This window comes from Corythoichthys intestinalis, chromosome 12 (genome assembly GCF_030265065.1).
Source record: "Corythoichthys intestinalis isolate RoL2023-P3 chromosome 12, ASM3026506v1, whole genome shotgun sequence".
Taxonomy (NCBI): Eukaryota; Metazoa; Chordata; class Actinopteri; order Syngnathiformes; family Syngnathidae; genus Corythoichthys; species Corythoichthys intestinalis.
Window position 1 is genome coordinate 3,217,931 of NC_080406.1, and position 20,929 is coordinate 3,238,859.

Here is a 20,929-nt window from a genome sequence, read left to right on the forward strand (position 1 = left end):
CTTAGTGCGCCATGAATCTGCTACGGCAGCATACAGACATATTGTTCTATCAAACACAACAGTTGTTTTGGCTTAAAATACAGCAGTCCATTTTAAAGAGGGGTGCAAGAGTAGAAACTGCTTTTTCAGCCTTGTCTGTGTTTTCCGCCACGTACAGTTTTTAAAAAACCCAATTCTTTTCACCCGATTCCGATCCTCAGAAGAATGGTGCGATCGTCCGGATTTCAGATCACGTGATCAGATCGGGACATCCCTGATACAAAGGACAATAGAATCAACACTGGCTGTTCAACATTTATATACTACCAGTCAAATAAAGAGAAACGCATGATTTATTGAAATGGACATGCTTGAACTTAAGTCTGTGTTGCATCTCTTACATCATGATGAAAATCCACAGGAACTGTCGGGAGGAGCAATTATAATAAAAAAAAAGTGACAACTCTTTCAAGTGGCGAGGTGAATTTTCTGTCTGCTACCCCGGAAAAAAAACAGGCATCTTCACCGAGTCCTCACGTCCAACTCCAGGTCTCGTTAAAGGGCCCCAAACAAAGGCACACGCGAACTGCCGCCTTCTAAAGCCACGCACTTTGGCTAACAAACCTGCTATCTTTGAAATCACGTGCTGGTGTCCGATAGGGTGTCCAACATGACGTCGCTTTCGTACATGTCGCACTCCAGCGTCAGGGAGAGCCGCAGGGGCATGTCCAGCACCATCTTGTCCTGGCCGGACAGCGGCGTCTCCACCGTCATGGCGCTGGCGTCCTCCAGTCGCGGCGAGGCCTGCGATTCGGAGGACTCCGTAGCGTTGAGCGTCTTCATCAGCGTCTGCGTGTTGGTACTGCCTCGCACCTTGTCGCTGATGTCTGTGCCTTCCCAGGCACATAAGACAGACAGTCAAGAAATCATTCTACATATTGTACAAAACAACTACTAAACAGATAAACAAGCTATATTGAGCTTGAGTTGAGTCAGTCGTAGACGTTCAATCCGTTTAAATTGGGATTTCAGTATTTTTCCAATTAATGCCCTTTGGTTCTACCTGGAGAACCCTGGAGGCTTGAGAAATTTAGTTTGAAAGGTGCCGATTCTGAAACCCAATGGGAGGGTGCGTTCAGGGTAGAGATATCCCGATCCGATATTTGGATCGGATCGGACGCCGATATGGGCAAAAAAATGCGCATCGGTATCGGATCAGCCAACACGGACAAATTCCGATCCAGTTTTTTTTTTTAAAGTCCGGTCTGGGTTTTTCAGCGCACCGATTTACATAATCCATTCCAGTTTTTGCTTCGGTTTCCCTAAAATCCGGTCCGCATTTTACGGCACACCTTCAACACAATACATTTACATTACCGTCTCCCAATTTACCGAGGGACTATCGGTAAAAATGTCAGCTGTGTGGGATTATTTCACCTTAAAGGAAGACAAAGACGAAGAGGCACAGTGGAACATATGCCACAATTAACTCAAGCGTGGTCGTAAAGCTGTAAGAAGTTTTAATGCAACCAACCTAATCATGCATTTAGCGAAATACCACCACAAACAATATGAGGAGTATGTTTAGAAAACCGAAGACAAAAACAAAGGTCCTACGCAACTAACACTGGCAGAAACTTTTGCTATGCGTGACAAACTGGCACTCGACAGTCCCAAAGCCCAGGGAATAACAAGAGTTATTGCCGGAGAATTCATTCTGGATGACGAGCCGTTATCGCTTGTGAGTAAAGACGCACCATCCAACACTTATAACCACAGTACAACATGCCCAGCCGTCATTACATCCTTGAGCGATTCGGCCTTGGAAGATTCGAGAACGATTCACAAACATCCAAATTCCGATTATTAAAATATGTCAAGTAAAGTGGAACTAATACACAGCGCGGTCTTCGGGACGCAATGAGAAACGGACCGCATTGCGTCCCGAGAGTAAACATCATGCTAGTCATAGACCCGGGTAATTCCAATGCTCAACACACTGCTTTAGCTCAACTCATGCCGCTGGATAAAAAAACACAAGAATACCTGACTGCTGCTGACAGCTGCTACTAACTACGTCAACATCATTTTACTGTAGTTAATAGATATCCTATGTATATAGAACTAGATGCAAGATGACAGACTCGACGGCATAAGCAACATTGAAGTATGGAAAACTAGTTGCGTTAGTAAACAGCCGCCATCTTAAAGCAGGAGACTTCCCTAGTAGGCTGTTGTGAACCTTCCAAGCGAACCTAATTAACTTTTTATCTAAAATACTCCTAAATCGGCAAAATTATGACTTGAATCTGTCTTCAAAACAGTTTTAAAACTTTCACATGTCAAAAGTAGACAGAAGGGAAATTATAGAATAACGGGAGCAATTTTAACAACTTTAACAGTTGATTCGCAAAATTAAATGAATGTAGTTTAAAGCTGCTGATACAGAATGGGGACTTGAGTATTTTAGTTACGGTTTTAAAATGTTAACTTGATACTGAAATAGTCGTTTATTTAAACCTGAGAGGCTTTTTATACAATTATTGCAACTAATGCACGAAACATTAAAAGCATCTACTAGCTTCGGGGGTTTGTGGTTTTTTCCACAGGTTGTTTGTGTGTTTTGCTTTTTTTAAGACAGTTCACAATATTATTTGCACGTTTTACTAACTGAATATGCCATTTCTGTTTGTTATTTATAATGTATTGTGTTTGTCACTGAATAAACAGGTCAGTTTCTTGTTACCAACCGTTGTGTGTTATTCCAACTCACCTAATTCAGCTGGCTAGTTGTTATCAAGGGTACTAAAACCCTTTTCAACATGAGTCTGACAACTAAGTAAGGAGGCTAAATAACTTTAAACTTCAACACATGCTCAGATAGGCCAGTATCGGTATCGGCCAGTATCGGTATCGGATCGCAAGTGCAAAACAATATCGGTATCGGATCGGTACAGATAACCTGGTACAAAAACCTGGATCGGGACATCCCTAGTTCAGGGTGTTCTGTCAGATTTTGAACCCCGTCAGAAATGGCAATTTTGCGGTTCTGCGCATGCACGTAACGTTACAAATGGCCTCGAATGTGCAGTCAGGTTGAGTGCAGCCGCATGGTAGGGTGTGAGGTTAACTTTCCTTTGTGTGCGTCTATGACCAAATGTAAGACGATACTCTTTTCTTTATAAACAGTCTGTGGTGTTTACTTTGGACTCGCTGTATTCGTCATCACGGCTTATCTATGAACAAATGCCGTTTTCGTGTCAAATTTGGTAGGTGGCGACTTAGACGCAGCTGCACCTTATTAGGGTAATTCCTAACTGGTAACTTATTTTTTTCATTAACACTGCCACATACCTTCGTAGGCGTCCGTTTCACCAATGTACATATCGATGCAGTGGCCGAGCATGGTCACGGAAAACGTGTCGTCTCGTTTCAGCCCAAGTGCCTGAAATGCGGGAGGGGATAGAGACAACCTTTCAGCAATTTAAAGTCAAACAAAAGTTATAACAAGCCCATGTATATTTAATAAATATTAGAGTTGTCCCAATCACATATTTTTGCACCGTAGTCCAAGTCACCTGATTATGAGGATCTGCCGATAGAGAGTACAGATTCGATACCAAGACAATTTATCAATGTGACAAAACATACATTTTTTGTTGTTTCTTTTGAAAACGTCCTTGACCATCTTAACCCGTCCAGACCTGAGCACGCCCTCTTTGCCATTTTTGGCTCTTTGAAAATGGCTGGGACGAAACGCAACTTCAAAAAGGCAATCGCAAGTGCTCATTTCTCATTAAAAATAATTCAACATTAATATTAAAAACATCCAATAAAAGCATGAAATATCCCCGACCAAAAAAACGCACATTGTTCTGGTATTTGAGTAGAATGAAAATCAGCAAAGATTTTTTTTTTTGCCAAGCAGAAAAAATGCGGGTCTGAAGGAGTTAATTATTTTGCTTTTGTAGCCATTAAAAACATTCAAAACAATTCTTCCCCGTCTTTTAAAAAAGTTGCGTAGAACAAAAAATAACATTTCTTTATTTCTTTTGACTATATCCTTGCACATCATAGTTTCATCATTACCTTAAATTAGGGCTGTCAAACGATTCAAATTTTTAAGCGAGTTAATCACAGCTTAAAAATTAATTAATCGTAATTAACTGCAATTCAAACCATCTATGAAATATGCCATATTTTTCTGTAAATTATTGTTGGAATGGAAAGATAAGACACAAGACGGATATATACATTTAACATACTGTATATAAGTACTGTATTTGTTTATTATAAAAATGAATCAACAAGATGGCATTAACCTTATTAACATTCTGTTAAAGCAATCCATGGATAGAAAGACTTGTAGTTCTTAAAAGATAAATGTTAGTACAAGTTATAGAAATTTTATATTAAAACCCCTCTTAATGTTTTCATTTTAATAAAATTTGTAAAACTTTCAATCAAAAAAATAAACTACTAGCTCACCATTGTTGATGTCAATAATCACGCAATGCTCATGGTGCTTAAACCCATAAAATCAGTCCTACCCAAGCGCCAGCAGAGGGCGACAAAACACCAAAAAACACAAGTAACAAGTGGCCATGACACTTTGCTGTCATTTTAATCTGTTTGAGTGGGGGATGTGCGTTAATTGTGTCAAATATTTTAACGTGATTAATTAAAAAAAATAATTACCGCCCATTAACGCGATAATTTCTGACAGCCCTACCTTAAATAAATAAAAAATATCTGGAAGAACCCGATCTTTTTCACCCGATTCCAATCTTTTTATTTATTTATTTATTTTTAAAACCTTCAGCTGGAATTTTAGAGTCCAATTAGTGTGAAGAGTTTTAATGTATCACATGGAAGTATGAAATACGCTTACACTATCAATATAGTAGTGCTATCGTTAACTGTTAATTGTATTTCCGGTTGACATCATGTGGGTGGCCTGATGACCGAGGAGAGAAAGGAGGGGGTGGGGGAGTCAGAGATATGATTTAGATGGTGCGTACACAAATCAGAAATGTGAGGTGTAGAACCCAATATTATGTGAATCACTTATAAGTGTGGATACGTTAACATCCTATTCTATGCTGCCTGATCGCTAATCCTATGTTGAATTGCACGCAGGCATGCGAGAATCCCATCAGACGTGTGATAGACAAGACAAGTGGAAATGCTGCGCGGGGGCCGCCCCTCCCCAGCCAATCAGGGCCACCGCAGCCCATCCCTCCTCCCTCAGCTCCAGCCGCCGTCATCCACCCAGGGTGGTCCCGCGGACCATCTGCACCCCCATTAACGTGCCTTCAGGGAAGGGATGAGGGGACACAAAACTGTGTGACCCACTGCCCTGTTACTGAGGCTGCCAGGTCCCTGACTGGCAGCCATTACGCAGCACCGTGATGGGATTGTGTTGATCTTCTAAAAATGAAATGATTTCAGATCGGGTACATCCCTAGTAAATATTATTTACCCGTTACCCATTTTGCTTGGGGAAGGAATTTCTTATATTGCTCTTGTTATAGATTGTATAACCAGTTTGTATTGATCTATATATTTCTACATAATTTGATTGTCTCATTTCCTTCTACCCCCCTCCTCCTGAACTTATCAGGAGAAAAAAAAAATCATTTAAAAAATGTGCCCTTAAGTAGTGGCCAGTGAGTTAAAAAAGTATTACCGTGTGGAAGTAGTCGATAGCGCTCTCAAAGTCACCCATCAGGCTGTGTACATATCCTATTGCAGCGTAAGTGGAGGCGTGCTGGGGAATCAGCACTAGCGCCTGTCGGTGGTACTCCAAAGCTTGGTCATATTTTCTGCACATATGCATATCAGATATTTAATAAACCTATATTCATTGGGAAAATTCAACATAGGTCGTGTTACATACTTGAGTTTGCGACACACGTGACCCAGGTTGTTTAGTAAAGGCTCCCATTTGTCTACAGTCACCTTAAATGCATGGAGTCATAAAACATTAGCCAGTTGTGAAATAATTCAAAAGAATAGCAATTTGATTTGATTTTAAATAATAGTATTAATAAAGCCAATTTAGTTCATTAAACAATGAATGTTGAATAAAAGAATACAACGTTGACTAAAAATGTTATTTAAAAAGATTCCAATACAAAATAAAAATTAGTTTTGTCAAAAATAATGGTAAAGATGAAATTTTATACACAATTACAATTCAGTAACATTAAAATGAACAACTTCCTAATTATGAAGAGGTACAAACAAATCGAACAACAATTTCCAAATTACAATTAAAAAGAAATCCATAAGAATGATTAATGTTGATGACTGTATTTTCCGCAATATACTGTAATGCACACCTAAAAGCCTTCAATTTTCTCAAAAAACAACAGTGCGCTTTATAATCTGGTGCGATTTATACATGGATCAATATTGGTTAATCATGGTATGACATTGTCTTTAGCACAGCTCCCTCTAGGGGATGCATAGCGCAACCCCAACCACTACTACTACATTTTATAAATCCCGTGTATGGCCGGAGATTGCTGAAAAGTGTCATTGGATGTAGTTGACTTTGCTATAAATGAATTTAAAGGGCAAATCCAGAATTTTTGACATCAGGCTTAATGTTAAAGTTCGCGGGGGTTAAATTAGTGGAGTTGATTTCAACAAATTCTGTGCAATTTGTTAGCTATTTGTTAGTTTCAGGGCTCCGGAGTGGCTAAGCTAGCGCGTGTCAATGGTGCATGCTTAGCATACCAATAAAAAAACGACATACGCACGCATGAGAATCACCGACGACCCATTCAATCAATAGTGTTGGCTATACTTACAGAATGAAGTTATTAAAATTTACTATTGCATGTCAATAGTTACAGTATGAACAGCAACATTTCAGTGATATGACATTGTTTTTTTCACCAAGTGAATGAATACCGCAACCCCAACCACTACTACGACTATTACTGCACCTTATAATGTGACGCGCCCTATATGCGAAAAGAGTTTTAAAATAGGCCATTCATTGAAGGTGCGCCTTATAGTGCGGAAAATGTTATATACTAAAATATTAATGCAGCTACCTCATTTCCGATAGCTTTGATCTTCTCCATGGCGTCAAGGAAATACCTCTCAGCCATCTTCCAGCTGCAAAAGCATATGTGCAAACAGGTCTCAACAACGTAACTGTCATTTAATTAAATTCACGACAGGAGCGCTTGACTCACTCTGCATTCTGAAAGGCAACCACTGCCACCTCGTGAATGACAAAGGGATCCTCTGGAGCGATGCTAAGCGCTTGGCTGAAAAAGCGCTCGGCCAGCTTTGAGTTGTTTGTCAGGCCGTACTCCAGGCCAATGTACAGCATTGGTAAATGACACCTGGAAACCAAAGAGTCTGTATCAAAATAACTAGGAAGTAATTTGAATGTATCGCCAACAATGCTGGCCAAAAGTATTGGCACCCCTGCAATTCTGTCAGATAATGCTCAATTTCTCCCAGAAAATGATTGCAATTACAAATGCTTTGGTAGTAAAATCTTCATTTACTTTGTTTACAATGAAAAAACACAAAAAGAGTGGAAAAAAATCATTATCATTGTACACAAAACTCCAAAAATGGGCCAAACAAAAGTATTGGCACCCTTTGAAAAATCATGTGATGCTTCTCTAATTTGTGTAACAGCACACGTTACATACCTGTGGCTAGGCATGTGCCGGTATGAGATTTTGACGGTACGATAACCATGGGCAAAAATACCGCGGTTTCACGGGATCACGGTATTGCAATTATAGCTCCAAAATGTGTTATTTTGAGATGTATGGGTTAAATTTTTGTTTTCCATTGAACAGGATTTAAAAAAAAAAAAAAAAATTCAGAACATTGCAACGTTGCAAATTGGAACATGAATATATTGTTAAAATTATCAATTAAAAAAAAAATATATATTTTAAATAAAATTAAAATAAATATAACTTATAGACTATACCCACAGCCACAGCTCAAGTTGCTCAAGGTTAGAGCAGGAACAAAATAATTTCCATAAAAAAGTAAAAACACTTCTGAATAAAAATTTTTAAAAATTCTACTGCAGGACTTTTTTTTGAGGGCGGAAAAGCTCAAGTGAAGTATTGCCATTTTCAGCCACTGTGTCAGCTGTAGTCTACATGTCACGCCTATGTGTTGAAAAACAAAGAATTCATAAGTTCATAAGTTAAAAATGTATAAGTTAGTTTAAAGTGTAAATATTGTTGTGGAAAGGTTTCATCTCAACAAACAAAACAAAAAAAAACATTGGGAGTGAGACCTCTCCTTGATCCAGCGAACGTGGATTTGTGCTTAGGGCAAGAGCATCTTTTGCAAGTAGCGATCTTTGATGCTATCTCCTTTTCCCTTTCATTCAAGCGAATCAAATTGGTTTTCTCACTCTGCGGCTGTAAAACTCGACGAAGTTGCTCTCGCAGCTAAGCCTAGGCTAACATTCGTCTTTGTAAGCGTTTAGTTAGTTTGTATACTGAATTTGAAAGGAAAATGTGTTTTGTTTTTGGCGAACTTTTCATGGTGCTAATCTGTTGATGCTACTCACACATTGAAAAATACAATTGTACAACGTTTTAAATGTATTAATTTTGTATATTCCACTTACCATGATCTGAGAGCTCAATAAATTGAAGAAAAGTACGCCTTAAGTTTGGTTTATTTGTTTTTGGGTTCACTGGCTGTCAAGCCGATAGCGTCACTTTCACACACAGCAACAAACGGGAGGGGCTGAGCGCTGCCGCGCTAAGCCACTTCTGGCTGCATTTTTGACACATGAAAAATAGCGAATACCGCACTACGGTCTGACGGAAAATTTTAGTGGTTTTGAAACCGCAACGTTTTCACACCACGGTAAACCGTGAAACCGGTAACCGGCACATGCCTACCTGTGGCACACAGCAGGTGGTGCTAATAACTAAATCACACTTGCAGCCAGTTAAAATGGATTAAAGTTGACTCTACCTGTGTCCTTGTGTGTACCACATTGAGCATGGAGAAAAGAAAGAAGACCAAAGAACCGTCTGAGGACTTGAGAAGAATAATTGTAAGGAAGCATGGACAATCTCAAGGCTACAAGTCCAACTCCAAAGACCTGAATGTTCCTGTGTCTACCGTGCGCAGTGTCATCAATAAGTGGAAAGCCCACGGCATTGTGGCTAACCTTCCAAGATGTGGACGGTAAAGAAAAATTGAGGAGATTTCAACAAAAGATTGTGCGGATGGTGGATCACGAACCCCGACTAACATCCAAACAAGTTAAAGCTGTCCCGCAGTCCGTGGGTACAACGGTGTCAACCCATACTATCTGTCAGCGTCTGAATGAAAAGGGACTCTATGGTAGAATACCCCAGGAAGACCCCACTTCTGACCCAAAACATAAAAAACGGGAAAAAAATAGGCCTTCAAAGAAAAGAACACTGTCCCCACAGTAAACATGGCGGAGGTTCCCTGATGTTTTGGAGCTGCTTTACTGCCTCTGGCATTGGACTGCTTGACTGTGTGCATGGCATTAAAAAGTCTGAAAACTACCAATAAATTTTGCAGCATCATGCAGGGCCCAGTGTGAGAAAGCTGGGTCTCCCTCAGAGTTCATCGGTCTTCCAGCAGGACAATGACCAAAAACACACTTCAGAAAGCACTAGAAAATGGTTTGAAAGAAAGCACTGGAGACTTCTAAAGTAGCCAGACTTGAATCCCAAAGAACACCTGGGAGAGATCTAAAAAAGGCACCCTTCAAATCTCAGATACCTTGAGCAGTTGGCCAAAGAAGAATGGTCTAAAATTCCAGCAGAGCATTGTAAGAATCTCATTGATGGATACCCGAAGCGGTTGTTCGCAGTTATTTTGTCTAAAGGTTGTGCTACCAAGTGTTAGGCTGAGGGTGTCAATACTTTTGTCCAGCCCATTTTTGGAGTTTTGTGCAAAAAAAAAAAAAAAAGATTATTATTATTATTTTTTTCATTCTCTTGCGTGTGTTTTTTTTTTCATTGCAAGCAAATTAAATAAAGCTATTACTACTAAAGCATTTGTAATTGCAATCCTTTTCTGGGAGGAATTGAGCATTAGCTGACAGAATTGCATGGGTGCCAATACTTTTGGCCAACACTGTACAGCGTCACAGTTTTGATCGTATTAGCTAAACTAAATAGATTGGAGAGATGTCTCAAATTCAGCTTTAACTCCTTTTGTGTTTTGCTATGACATGTTGTAGTAAGCGGCCATGTTTAACATCTTCAGCTGCTTTAGATCAGTGTTTTTCAACCAGTGTGCCGTGAGAGATCGTCAGGTGTGCTGCGAGAAATGATCCTATATCGCTTTTTTTGTTTTGTTTTGTTTTAATTCGATGGGCAGAGTTGCAGTAGGAAGGAAGGATAGAAAGTTGCAGTCGTCTCCAGATGAGTGAAGTATTGCTCGTGTCGCATTCAAGAAATGCTCAGATTTCTCGCCATCAGCATCCTTGCTGTCCACGACAAAGTGGACCACAGTGCTGCAGTGACTGAGAGGAACAAAGGCCTGGGAGAGGGAGGGTGTGAGGCTGTGCAGATCAGAAAGCAAGGCGTATGTGGATTAAAAAAAATAAAAACTATCGTACGTGCATGCGGTGGGACTATCGCGCACGCGCACATCGCGATGGCGATGTTTAAACGATATATCGTTCAGGCTTACTAGAAATCCGAGCGGTTCTTGAACGCGACACGAGCAGCTATCCTAAACGTCATCTCCAAACGAAACACTTCAAAACCAGTCGATGGACTATTTTGTTCGCCTTTGTGAAAACAGAGAAACAGGCAACATTTTTGAGAAAAACTACACAGGTAAATGAGAAAGCCCTCAAACCCAGTAACCCTGCGTTGCTAAATCAAAACAGTCCCCCACTGTGGCAGAGACCTTAATACTACCTGCTTGTAAAGCTATTGTCAGCCAGATGCTCGGCCCTGATGCGGTTAAAGACATTGCTAAAGTCCCCCTGTCTGATCATATTGAGCTTTTCAAGCCTAACTGCAAAAAATAAAATAAAATAAATAAAATAACAGAGAGAGACTGAGAGCTGTTGACGAGGATTCCTGCCAGGATATCGTCTTCGTGTTCATCACACAGAAAGTAATTTTGGAACATTTTTGGTTCGTGGTGTGCCGCAAGATTTTTTCCAATGTAGAAACGTGCCGTTACTCAGAAAAGGTTGAAAAACACTGCTTTAGTCAACAGTTTAAATGTAGTGTTACAGATGCCATGTGTGCTCTTTAATGTGTCAATCATGATTATGCCAACACTCGCCTAGGATGGTAGTTCAGGAAATACAGAGATATATTTTTGAGTCCGCAACATACCCTTTCATCAGCTGTGCGGCTGTGAAGTAAGCAGCCATAGCCTGGTCATGCTCACTCTCCATGGCGAAGGAATGACCGTAAGCGATCCATGCGGGACCATACGTCCTTTCCAGAGTGGTGGCTTTGCTACAGGACAAGTCAAACATTGATTTGACACCCCCTTACCCCAAAAAAAAAAAAAAAAAAAAAAAAAAAACATTCTTCTCGTGGACTGGTAATATGTTTACCTGAGATAGCGACGTGCGTTTTCATTTTTATGGCCAACCATGAGATAGTAGCAGCCGACAGCGAACCAGGATACCTGGTAATGCATTATCGTTAGCTTAGCAGCGCAAATAAATGTACTCATATCAAAATGGTATGGAAGGAGTGACACTTACTGGGTTGTTGGGATACAAGTCCACAAGTTTGTGTGATAGATAAAACAGCTCTGCGTGAAAAACACATGCATACATATGAAAAAACAATCAATATGTTAGCACTAGGGCTGCAGCTATCGAATATTTTAGTAATCGAGTAATCGACTGAAAATTCTATCGATTAATCGAGTAATCGGATAAAACAAATATATTTTTAGGTGAAGAGCAATTATAAATATACATGAGAAAACAAGACATTTCATCTAATCTTGAATCATTTTCAGTCAATGTCTTTATTTTCGATGTATATTGTTGAAAATAGCCAACAATTGCATCTCAGATGTAACTAGAATAAAAAAAAAAAAGACAAATTCACTGCTTTCACACAAAAAACCTTTAGATCTTCAAAAAAAAAAAATATATATATATATATATATATACCTAAAAATGATGTTACGCTTGATAACACACATCACTTAAAAGTTATGATTTTTTCCCACGTGCTTCAATTGAATTTCTATTTGTGTCAAGCCTTTTTTAAGTTCTAGTTAAGTTTAAGGTTAGTCTAAACTGTAAATCCTGATAGGATTTTGAGTTTTTGCAGTGTTCAAAATAAATGTATGATACAGGCTGTATTGGAGCACATTAGGGACCAGTGCTACTTGGTGTTTTATCCAGCAATGACTACTGAGCTAAAATTGATAGTTAGCATTATTGAGGTTTTATTTTACACCCTCATCACTCCACAACGCTATGTTATGTTAAAGCCTGTATGTAAGACACGTTAGCCACGCATCGACAGTGGTCATAATTAATAGAAACCTAGCCCTCCGCAGGGCTAACGTTACGTGAGCTAGTGACAGTAACGTTAATCTTATTTATTAGCGCTTAGTGCTCTTAATTAGCGCTTAGCGCTCTACTGCTTTAAGATGGCGGCTATTTACTAACGCTGCCCAGACGCGGCCGAGTCTGTCATGTCGCATCGAGTTCGACATACATGTGATCTCTATGAGACTCATCAGACGCTACCTGCTATCAACGTAGCATCGTGCGGGCTAGTATTTAGCAACGTCGGCGTCGTTTGTAGCAGCTGTCGGCTGATGTTTCTTTTTTTTTTTGCTTCTTCCTCTACGCACGTGACACCAGCGCATTGTCCCACATTAAAAGTAGTCCGAGCAAAACGTGATGCTTTGAGCTGTCAAAATAAACGATTACTTGAAGTGAATAAAATTACTCGGATCAGTTTTTAAACTCGAGTTACTCGAGTTGCTCGAGTATACGTTTCAGCTCTAGTTAGCACAAACAAATGCTAACTTCTCTGTGATGTTCACTCCCTCATTTTTGTGCTTCAAGTGAGTTCAAGCTTGACATCTGAGGCGGCATACGTTACCATTTGATTTTCCCAACTCGACGAGAGTTCCTATGTGCACCGGTAAGCAGTTAGCATGGAAGGGGTCTTTAACCATCACTCTAAAGAAACAAAAGATGTAAAAGTGAGCTAAAGGCAATGTGACCGCCAAACAAAAACTAACATACGTGGACGTCAGCTTGTAACACATCTTGAAGTCACAGTTGTAATAATGCCTCTCAGCTAGGGACACCACCACGTCCAAGTTGTCTTGCAGGTCGTTGACCATATCGGGCACCACCAGGTCACTGGGTTTATTGTACTACCAAGACAAAAGATAAGCGGATACACTTCAGGGTAATGCTGACCTACTATAATGTTTACATTACACAGTTAATGTTCCAGAGAGTTGCTAACAACATGCTAACGCTAATCCTAAAATATTAATAAAAACAACTAAATTTTCCTATACATTTGACTTCATAAAAATAGGTACCTTCTTTAACTTATTCTCAAATAGGAAATGAAGCAGCTCCTCCTCTTCCTCTGTGCATTGCTGACTCAGCGGCAGCGAGTCGAGGAATTCTTTCTCTGTTACACAATGAGCAACGATGACAATTAATGCAAATTGTGGATTGCGATGTTTATTTAGATGGCAAAATATGGCAACAAAAATCGAAGACTAAAATTTAAACTAAGGGAGGACATAGACTTCATCATGGTATTGACGAGTCAGATCGGTCATGCACTGCGCCTCGCCTTCAAGTAGGGGGCCGCCCACATCAAGAGGAGCTATTCACGAACACGCACGCAGCGATCTAATGCCAGATTTCTGTTGAAAAGGTACGAAAGCTGTACTGCATACAAACAGGAAGGATTGTCCCAGGAGTGATTTGTCCGAGGATTCAAATTAATGATTATATTTTGCGTACCATGCATGCATTTTGAAACGTTGTGAAAAAAATCAATGGGAGAAATTAGCCGCTACTGTATCGGCATCATAGTTCGTAATATTTACGTAAAATAAGTGCTAATGGCACGTTTTTTTTCTTTCTTTTAACCAAGAATCGAGACTGTTTTACGTCCAAATCTATAAAGAATTTGTGGATTTAAGCATTTATTCACAAGAATTTTCACCGGAAAAGCTCTGTTTACACAAGGCGTCCGCTAGCTAGATTCAGGAACAGACTAGCATTGTACTTTGACATATTTACATAAAATAAATGCTAACTGCAAGGTTTTTTGCTTTTAACCAAGAATCGAGACTGTTTTACGTCCATATCTATAAAGAATTAGGGGATTTAAGCATTTATTCAAAAGAATATTCACTGGAAAAGCTCTGTTTACATAGGGCGGCCGCTAGCTACATTCACTAATAGACTAGCAATGTACTTCAACATATTTAACTAAAATAAATGGTAACCGCATGTTTTTTTCCCCCCTTTTAACCAAGAATCGAAGACTGTTTTATGTCCATACCTATAGACCCTACCCACCGACGTCACAAAATCACGTGCTCGCTGTATGGTTCCGCCCCCTTGTCCGTCATTTTGTGTCTGTATTATCAATGGTCTCAATTGATCGAGCAATTTATAATGCATTTCATGGAAGACCCGGTGCTTTCGGATGCCGTAAACTCACTTGATGCGTTGCATAAAAGGCTTTATGTGGAAAAGCTTCAGTTTATCCATTCGCCAGATCCATATTTGATGCCTAAATCGATGTTTTTCGACCCGCTGTCTCCGCCGTATTTGCCTGACATCTGCTAGCTACCCTGATATGTACAACTATCTTGTCCACACAAAATCAGCCTATTCTCACGAAAGTTTGAAAAACTTTAAGAGCTTGGAGGCTTATAAATACTTCGTTGCTGGTTGGGTGAAACAGGTCCTCGTCCACGAAAATTCGGCAGGAATCTATCTTGTGCTTGGAAAGGTGAGTTACGAAATTTTCAATTCAAAATCTTTTGTTATTGCTAACATCCACTGTCAAGTCTAATGTATTTCATGTCGTTTGTCAATGGAGTTAGGGCTTTTAATGTTTATATGGTTTAACGATAGCACTCTCACTACATACATACGTGTATGTTGTCGGCGATTAGCCTAGCAATGATCTTAATTGTGGTTGTCAGCCCAAAACACTCTAAATATATATTAAATGCATTTTACCAGATATAAAATGACTACTACATAATCTGTGGTAATCGTTTGGAGCCCAGTTTTCTCGTCGAATTGCTGCAGCCCATCTCGCTCTCTTCTCTCCGGGTCTCTCGGAATCCGGTAGAACTTCAAGTCTCTCCGTCTTCTCCGTCTATCTTCTCTGTTATTGCAACCGACCGCCACACACGCCTTCACCATTTTGATTATTAATGTTAACGAGCAGAAAAACACGTCGTAAATAGGAGGAATGTACGTAGCCGTAACAGGTAAACATGATGTGTTGATGGACAATTGGGCGGCACCAGTCAGGAGGAAGGAGTTGTGACGTCACGTGGATAGGGTCTATAAAGGTGTCCATACCATGTACACCTCAGCAATGTATCTTAAGAGACTTATAAGAAAAGCATTTTGAATCGCTACTCACACCAGCTGTGATAACATGTCACACACATAGCCACAACAAAATGTTCCACAGTAAACAGATGCAAAAACGTCAGGGACATGACAAAGTCATAACCTTGTACGCCCTAAAATTAATCGAGCTTTTGACTGGACGCTTAGTTACTAAACCCAGATTGTTGACTGTGTTATTTTACAGTTTTGATGTATGTTCCATGCCTGAATGTGCGTCTTTAGTTGTATGGGGGACGGGAAACATAAGCATATGCTTCATCTCGTCCGCCTTTGTCGTCTTCTTCGGTTCCTTCGGGCAAATCATATCACATTTTGTAATTGTCAATGAATGTCCATGATACCGATGATGATGACAATAAAATTCCATTAAAAAAATAATAATAATTCAGGGATTTAAATTTTTATTCACAAGAATTTTCAACGGAAAAACTCTTTGTTTACATATGGCGGCTGCAAATTTCCTTAGAGACTAGCCTAATAGTTTGCAATATTTACGTAAAATAAATGCTAACACCTGACCATCTCTCACAGCATACCGGTTGAAAAACTCTGATATATACCATGAGCGTCAACGGCATCGAGGGTCCCAGTCGAATTTCAATGGACTTTAATGGAAAGTTTTTGGTCCAAAAAAAAAAATCACAATACATCACCAATAGAGATATGTTTTAGGATGTGCCAATGTAGTTTTGGGTTGAGAGCTCTTACCTTCCTCAGCAGTTAGCATGTGGTGGGACGTTAGAAGCTCGAAGGCTTCAAAGCAGTAGACATCCAGTTTTAAGGCCTCTTTATAGCTGGAGGTGGCCAGTGGGCGGTTGTCCATGGCGTCGTAGATCTTCCCACGCAGGAGGCAAATGGAGCTCCTAATCTGTTATACAGTATTAACACAAATGGAGTCTACTCTAAATACAACAGTTAGTCCAAACTACAGATCAACAAGCTCGGATTTTATTGGCCTGCAGCAAAAATATATGCAGCAAATTATATAAAAAATATTGACTACAGCCTGCCCAAGCTTGAATTCAGCCTACATTATGTTGAACTTTGACAGTTTTAAGTTAACACTCGATGGAGCAAGTCACTTAAACAATGCCTCTCCATCAATTCAGGGTATGTTTTCTCATTTTTGTCAACACAGACTATGCAAGACTCTTGCAAAAGTAATTACTTATTTCGTTTAAAATTCCGGTTCAATCCATTTGCAATATTTGTCACGCATTGAGTAGGGTTTTCATCAAAATCATGCAGCCCTACTGGAGTTCCTTCAAAATTACAAGCGTGAATACTTTATTTGTGAATTTGGTACACACAGCTTATGACTTACGGATGCAGCAGACATGTCCCAATCCTTGTTTGCCTCAGGTGTCCCGGCCTCCTCCTTCACGCTTCTTTCCAGTAGCTTCTTACAACCTGCCTCCTCTGATAAAATATCCAAGGCCTGCTGGAACTCTTTTGCTGCATACTAGAGCAAACAGTAAAACATCCATCATCCCGTATCATTATCGTTTTTATTACAGTGAAAGTTCTACAGTTAAACACAACCATATACAATAAGGAATTATTGGCAGATATACTGTCTATCAAAAGAAACAGTATTGAGTAGAGGTGGGAATCTTTGGGCACCCAACGGTTCGATTACGATTCAGAGACTCCGATTCGATTAATAAATCGATTATTGATGCCCCCCTACCCTCATTTTTTTTTTTTAATGTTTTGTATATTTGTTCCAAAATTGTTCAAAAAATCCTCTCAGGCTAAATAAACCAAACTACTATTTTAGTATCAAGTTACCGGTTAAAAACAGTAAATAAAATACTGAAGTCCCCATTCTGTATCAGCAGCTTTCAACTACATTCAATTAATTTAATGTTGTGAATCCACTGTTAAAGTTGTAAAAATTGCGCCCGTTATTCCATAATTTCCCTCATGTCTACTTTCGACATGTGAAAGTTTTAAAACTGTTTCATCATTTAAAGATAGATTCAAGTCAAGATTTTGCCGATTTAGGGGTATTTTAGATATAAAGTAATTAGGTTCTCTACAACAGAGCCTTCTAGAGAAGTCTACTGCTTTAAGATGGCGCCTGTTTACCAGCGCGGGAAAGTCTGTCATTTACATCTAGTCTAGATATATGTGATATCTATCATAGCCGTATGTTGCCGTATGTTTGTAGCAACTAGCAACTGGGCGCTGTTTGTAGCAGCTGACGGCTGCAGTAAGGTATTATTGTTTTTTCTTTACCTAGCGGCATTGGCTGCACAATGATATTTACTCTCGGTCCGTTCCTCATTGCGTCCCGAAAACTGCGCTGACTGCGTTTTATTTCCGCTTTACCTGGTAGAATTCAATAATCGGAATTTGGATGTTTGTGAATCGTTCTCGAATCTTCTACGGCTGAATCGCGAGTAATCTAAGAATCGGAAATTTTGCACGCCTCTAGTATTGAGACCTTACGGTACCTTGGTTGTCCTCAGTTAAACAGAATTGCAGAAACGCTTTAAAATCAAAGCAAATCTGTATGTTGTGCAGTGTTGTTTTTGGCAGCCATTTTAATTTTCGTCTTAGTTTTCGTCTTTTGGACGATAATACTTATTAGTCTTAGTCATATTTTAGTCATTTCAAAATGTGTCTTCTTCTATTTTTAGTCGACGTTAACTCAATATTTTCGTCTGTAAAAATGGAACATTTCCCTCCAAAAATAAGAAACCGTTTCCAAAGAACATTGACAGACGAGGACATATTGTAGCATCTACAAATCTTGTCCAAAAGTTGTCCGAGAGTTTAGGAGGACGCTTGCCGTTAGCAATAGCCTAATGCTAACGTGAACGCTATGCTAACACTATGAGTTACATTTAGCACTCAGCACAGACCTTTAAAGGATAAACCAACATTGCATATTCTCTCTTGCCGGGATAAAAAGACAAATCTTACCGTGTGTGTCTCATAGGGAAGACTGGAGAGGACACTAAAATAGTTGGTGAGTTGGGGGGTCGCAGCATGTCACATGAGTGACACAACCAGGCAGGCTAACTACGCATAAAATGTCACACACTGTGAACATGTGACAGAAACTATGGTGCGTTTTTGTCTCTTTCTCGTCTCGTCAGACAAAAACTGGCATTCGTGTCGTTAAGTTTTAGTCTCCCAAAATACGTTTTTAACTTGTTATCGTCTCGTCATTGTCAAAAAAAAATTTCGCCGACGAAATATTTTCGTTATAGTCATCGTTGACGAAAAAAACACTGTTGGGTTTGACTTTAGAGGTTCCTCAGCATGTCCAAGCAACTTACGTGGCACCGTGCGGCAAGATATTGACAAGCTCCATACATCTGCATAAAAAAGAACAAGTAGCATAATGCAAATGAATAATACATTTCATTTCAAGACATAATTCTAAGTGTAAACTCAATTTTCATCCTCATGAATGTAATACAGTATAATATTCAGACCTTCAATAAAATGAGATGCGGAAATTGAAATACCTTATCAAGTTTCCTGGAACGGAGCGCGTGCGAGGCTCTGTGATATTGCGATGTCAAGTAAAGGCACTGTGCAAGCCAGTAGATGTCCTGTGGATCTTCTGTACATCAAAAATAAGAGAAAAACACAAAGTCATTGCTTGAAGTTATGTCACAGCCACAGGAGTGGTCGTCGGAGTTGACTCAATGAACCGGTTTAGTTTATTTTTTTAGTTTATTCAGTTTATACACACATCATTCAAGGTACACACAATACATGTTCATATATCAATACATGTTCATATATGAACAGTTCATCTGTTAAGATCGGCGAAAACGACACTCCATTGAAGCTATTTAAAGCCACATACATACAATTATGTATAGAAAATTCAACATTCTGGTTAGTGTTGTTTTCGTCAACGATGACTATGACTAAATTATTTCGTCAACGAACAATTTTTTCATGACGATGATGAGACGATAACGAGCTAAAAACGGGTCTTCGGAGACTAAAACACGATGAAACAAATGCCAGTTTTTGTCTGACGAGACGAAAACCAGACGAAAATGCGCCATAGTTTTCTTCACATGCTCACAATGTGTGACATTTTATGTATAGTTAGCCTGCTTTGTAGTAGTGTCTGTTTGTGTCACTCCTGTGACGTGCTGCATCCCTCCAACTCACCAGTGTAATCTCCAGTCTCCCCATTGTTTGTTATGAAACGCACACGGTAAGATTTGTTTTCTTATCTTGGCAAGAGAGATTATGCAATGTTGTTTTAGCCTCTAAAGGTCTGTGCAGAGTGATGATCACACATTAAATGTAACTCGTAGCATTAGCATAGCATTCCCGTTATGTGAGCGTCCTCTTTAACTGTCGGACATTTTTTTTTTTACAGTTTGTGGCGTCAGGTGGGTCTAAGTAATTGAAAATATTTTTTTTATGATCTATTTGTTGATGCTTGTAGAATCTAAAATATGTGCTCGTCTGTCAATGTTCATTTGAAATAGTTGGAAACCTTTATTTATTCATTTTTTAAATTTTACAGACGAAAACACTGAATAAACATCGACTAAACCTAGGCAAAATGAGTGAGTTTTCGCCGACAAAAACTGCACCAAGACAAACACATTTTGAAATGACTATAATATGACTAACACTAATAAGTATTATTGTCCGAAAGACTATAAGACGAAAACTAAAAGGGCTGCCAAAACAACACTGCTGGTTACATTGGTTTTGATATGAGATACAGTACCTTAGTAATGTTATTTAAAGAATCAGCATATTAAACATACATTGCTAGGAGATGAGTTCGTCCCTACTTCTTTGGGAATTAGGCTAGTACGTAGCCAAATTATAATTCATACAGGTTATTTGGTAAAAATATTAATGCCCTTATTAACACCAGCTAATCAACTTGGCACTTACCATGGGAAAGAGATGCGATCTTGTCAGCCCAAAACAGCGCACTTTGGTACTGTTGCTGTAATTACACACATACAATTACTCAAAACGAATAACATAGGGCTGTCCATAATCCTATTTTTTGCAACATTCCCTAGGTTTGAATGCAAGCTAACTCTAGCTTACATAGGCACTAAAAACACTTAGCATTCTCGTTACCTGGTCAATGTACTGCCGCACTCGCTTGCGAAGTCTGTCAAGATTCATTTTAAATTGTATTTTTGCGCAGGTAGCCGAAATATCAAATACGTGTCATGGTTAAGCGACGCATGAAATCAAATATGCGGATTTTGCCTTCAACTGGCGCTCCCGTTGCTTCGTTAAACTCCGTCGACAAGAAACAAAAGCGATTCCGCTGAATGGTTCCTGTTGAATTCAACCATTTTTCAC

At 39.4% G+C, this 20,929-nt stretch overlaps 1 protein-coding gene across 2 annotated transcripts; it reads right to left on the reverse strand.

Annotated features, from left to right (window-relative positions):
• Positions 1–228: 228 nt before the first annotated feature.
• cdc16 (cell division cycle 16 homolog (S. cerevisiae)) lies at positions 229–20,880 on the reverse strand. 2 transcript variants are annotated; one of them, XR_009066425.1, is made up of 19 exons: positions 20,699–20,880; positions 20,504–20,558; positions 19,093–19,190; positions 18,901–18,939; positions 16,935–17,072; positions 16,319–16,478; positions 13,534–13,628; positions 13,226–13,359; positions 13,080–13,159; positions 11,711–11,760; positions 11,558–11,631; positions 11,331–11,456; positions 7,191–7,343; positions 7,047–7,110; positions 5,879–5,940; positions 5,669–5,804; positions 3,334–3,424; positions 381–872; positions 229–253 (listed from the first exon to the last, which is right to left on the reverse strand). XR_009066425.1 is itself a non-coding variant. In XM_057853214.1 (18 exons), exons 1-18 carry the CDS (start codon positions 20,744–20,746, stop codon positions 619–621), a joined length of 1,857 nt encoding a protein of 618 aa, XP_057709197.1. In that variant the 5' UTR covers positions 20,747–20,880; the 3' UTR covers positions 299–618. The 2 variants fall into 2 exon arrangements, 1 of the variants encoding a protein (XP_057709197.1); XM_057853214.1 differs by lacking the exon at positions 229–253 and having other exon boundaries at positions 299–872.
• Positions 20,881–20,929: the final 49 nt, after the last annotated feature.

Bases quoted from the DNA above. Each gene is read 5' to 3' on its own strand.
- cdc16 (XM_057853214.1), bottom strand. From the start codon at position 20,746: ATGAATCTTGACAGACTTCGCAAGCGAGTGCGGCAGTACATTGACCAG. The intron at 11,632-11,710 runs GTAAGTGTCACT...ATGCATTACCAG, and splicing joins ACTTGTATCCCAACAACCCA to GTATCCTGGTTCGCTGTCGG. The intron at 873-3,333 runs GTATGTGGCAGT...GTGCCTGGGAAG, and splicing joins TGAAACGGACGCCTACGAAG to GCACAGACATCAGCGACAAG.